General features: G+C 32.9%; 2 protein-coding genes across 2 annotated transcripts; one reads left to right on the top strand and one right to left on the bottom strand.

Annotated features, from left to right (window-relative positions):
• Positions 1-301: 301 nt before the first annotated feature.
• On the top strand, positions 302-1,300 carry NAEGRDRAFT_54856 (uncharacterized protein; the record flags this gene model as incomplete). Its single annotated transcript, XM_002668254.1, has 1 exon — positions 302-1,300. The coding sequence occupies one exon, from the start codon at positions 302-304 to the stop codon at positions 1,298-1,300; it is 999 nt and encodes a 332-aa protein (XP_002668300.1).
• Positions 1,301-1,864: 564 nt separating this feature from the next.
• Positions 1,865-2,398, bottom strand: NAEGRDRAFT_76790 (uncharacterized protein; the record flags this gene model as incomplete). Its single annotated transcript, XM_002668256.1, has 1 exon — positions 1,865-2,398. One exon carries the CDS (start codon positions 2,396-2,398, stop codon positions 1,865-1,867), a length of 534 nt encoding a protein of 177 aa, XP_002668302.1.
• Between the last annotated feature and the right edge of the window lie 69 nt (positions 2,399-2,467).

The following is a 2,467-nucleotide window of genomic DNA, read 5'->3' on the forward strand; positions in this document are numbered from 1 at the left end:
GCTTGTAAATCAACAGAATTCTCAACTAAGAGATAGACTGATGTATTGGAGAAATCAAGTTTCAAATTCAACATTTTATTCTCAACTAGATTGTGATACCATTATCCCAATAGAAGTAGTTGATGGTATATACAGGTTGAAACATCTTCCATCAATTCCATCCTGTGCTGACGATTTTTTAAGACATTATTGGGTTGATCAGCAACTTTTCCATTTAATAATCAATAATTTGAATACCAAATACTATGCCACTAGTGGTGAAACCTTAACGACTTGCCCATTTTGTTTTTATTCATGGAAAATGAGAAAGTTTTATTTCAAATTCCAAGATTTGAAGATTTGGCAGTGGAAAAGAACGGATGATCATTGGAAGAACTGTATTGGGTATAGTTTGAAAAATACTGGTATTTGTATTGCTCACGGATTGAATAGAATCATGTATACAATGTTAGCATTAACTATAGGTTCGAACGAAGATGATATGAGATATTTTGCAGCATTATTCAGCACTGGATCTATTGACGACAGATTCCTCAATAAGCAATTGATGAAACCATATATCAGATCAGATTTGTTACTGTATTATGATAACATTGTTTGGACAAATAATGGTATTAAGGTTAAAGAAACCAACCCACAAAATCAAGCACGGAATAATGGAGTTGGATCAACAACAGTTGAATTTAATCAACTACTATTCAAAATGACAGACAAAATCGTTGTCACATTTGATGTATGGTTCCCAATTATGCAGAAATATTTTGAGGAGAGGAATAGAATAAGTTCATTATCCAGAATATCTCAATGTATTGCTCAAATGCAACAAGAACAACAAATTGCTGAAAGGCCGAAATTGGATGATAATATAAAGCGATTATGGAGGAATTTTCAAGATGTATGGAAGTTGTGCTATGATGATAGAGACGTTTGGAACGCTTATAAGGCTAATGATTATATTCTTCCAAAATTAATTCTAGAGATTTTCCACAAATCAATGTACAAGAATGTAGGCGAGTCTGCTAATGGTATTGCCGATTATGTTCATATCATTTGTTTCCATCTAATTGAATTATTTGAGAAATTCGGGCTTGCCCCATGGGAATATCATAATATTGATTCAGAAGCTTTACATTCGCATCAGAAGACTACTGAAAATGCAACAACTTTAAATGGTGGATGCTTTCATGATGAAACAGAGGATTTGCTTGTTATGGATTTGAAGAAATTCTTCTGTAGATTGGGTGATGACTCTTTCTTGTGTGATATCTATGATAATAATAAAGCTGTTTCTTATAGATAATCAAATGTCTTGAATATGTATGATTAGAAATGTCACATGTTGGAAAAATTCCCACTTCGCAAGTAGAACAAATAAGGATGTTGTTGGATTTATTTGATTTTTTATTAAGGAAACGGCTGCGAAACTCATTGAGTTCCCCCGTCGTATTTCTTGTGGTTTGACTCGCTGTGCTTGTTTCACACTTTTTTCTTGTTCCTGTTTCATGCTTAATTCAGAATATGGTGTTTCATTAAGATTTTCTTCCACTTCCTCAACATCTTCCGTTCCATCAACAATAGAATCAGCAAGATTAGGGAACCTTTCAACTTCAGCAAATGCAGTAAAGTAAAGGTTGACATCAGGAAAAAGAAAGCTTCAATAAATGTGCAGGAAAGGTTTAAACATTTCTTGAATTATGCTCAAACAAATTTCAAAAATTGCTCAAACATTTTTCAAACCACTTTTTTAAAAAGGCGCCTTTTTGTTTCTTTTTGACTTTTCCGGAAGTCTAATTTAGAATTTGAAATTATTTAAAAATTCAAGTTTATGAGTGAATTATTATTTACTACAAGAATTGATTGTAATTTAGATATGAGACTTGCCATCAAGAATGATAAAAGAATGATCATTGTAAAAATTGAAAATGTACCAATACCAGTAACAACAACGGAAGAAACCAAATGTGAAATTATTGATAACTGCACCCAAGAAGTATCTACAGAACATATCAGTAGTATCAGCAGTCCATTCGAATCTCATTTCAACTGGTGAAGTAATTGGTTGACCAATGATTGGATATTGTGAGCTATATTGAACATTGTAATTGATTTGAGTTTTCTTATTTCTTTCTCTCAATTGAGAAGCAACTTGTGGTGGAATAACAACGAATTGACCTCTTCCATATCTAACTTGTTCCAAAAACTTTGGATTATAATATTGGTGGACGAAAGGATATAAGAAACCAAATGTCAAAATAGCACAAGTCTTCATCAAGGTATATAACAATTCTCTTTGCCATCCAAGATGAACACCATAATAACGAATCACTCCACGACAATCATTTTCAGGTTGCCAAACCACAAACTCATCCAAATTTGGAAAACTTCCACTTGCTTCCATCTTTTCATCTTGAGTTGGTTTTCTTGGCTTTACTTCCTCTGCCCAAGAATTCTCTCATCCAAATGAGAA

Source organism: Naegleria gruberi (assembly GCF_000004985.1).
Source record: "Naegleria gruberi genomic scaffold NAEGRscaffold_464, whole genome shotgun sequence".
Taxonomy (NCBI): Eukaryota; Heterolobosea; class Eutetramitea; order Acrasida; family Naegleriidae; genus Naegleria; species Naegleria gruberi.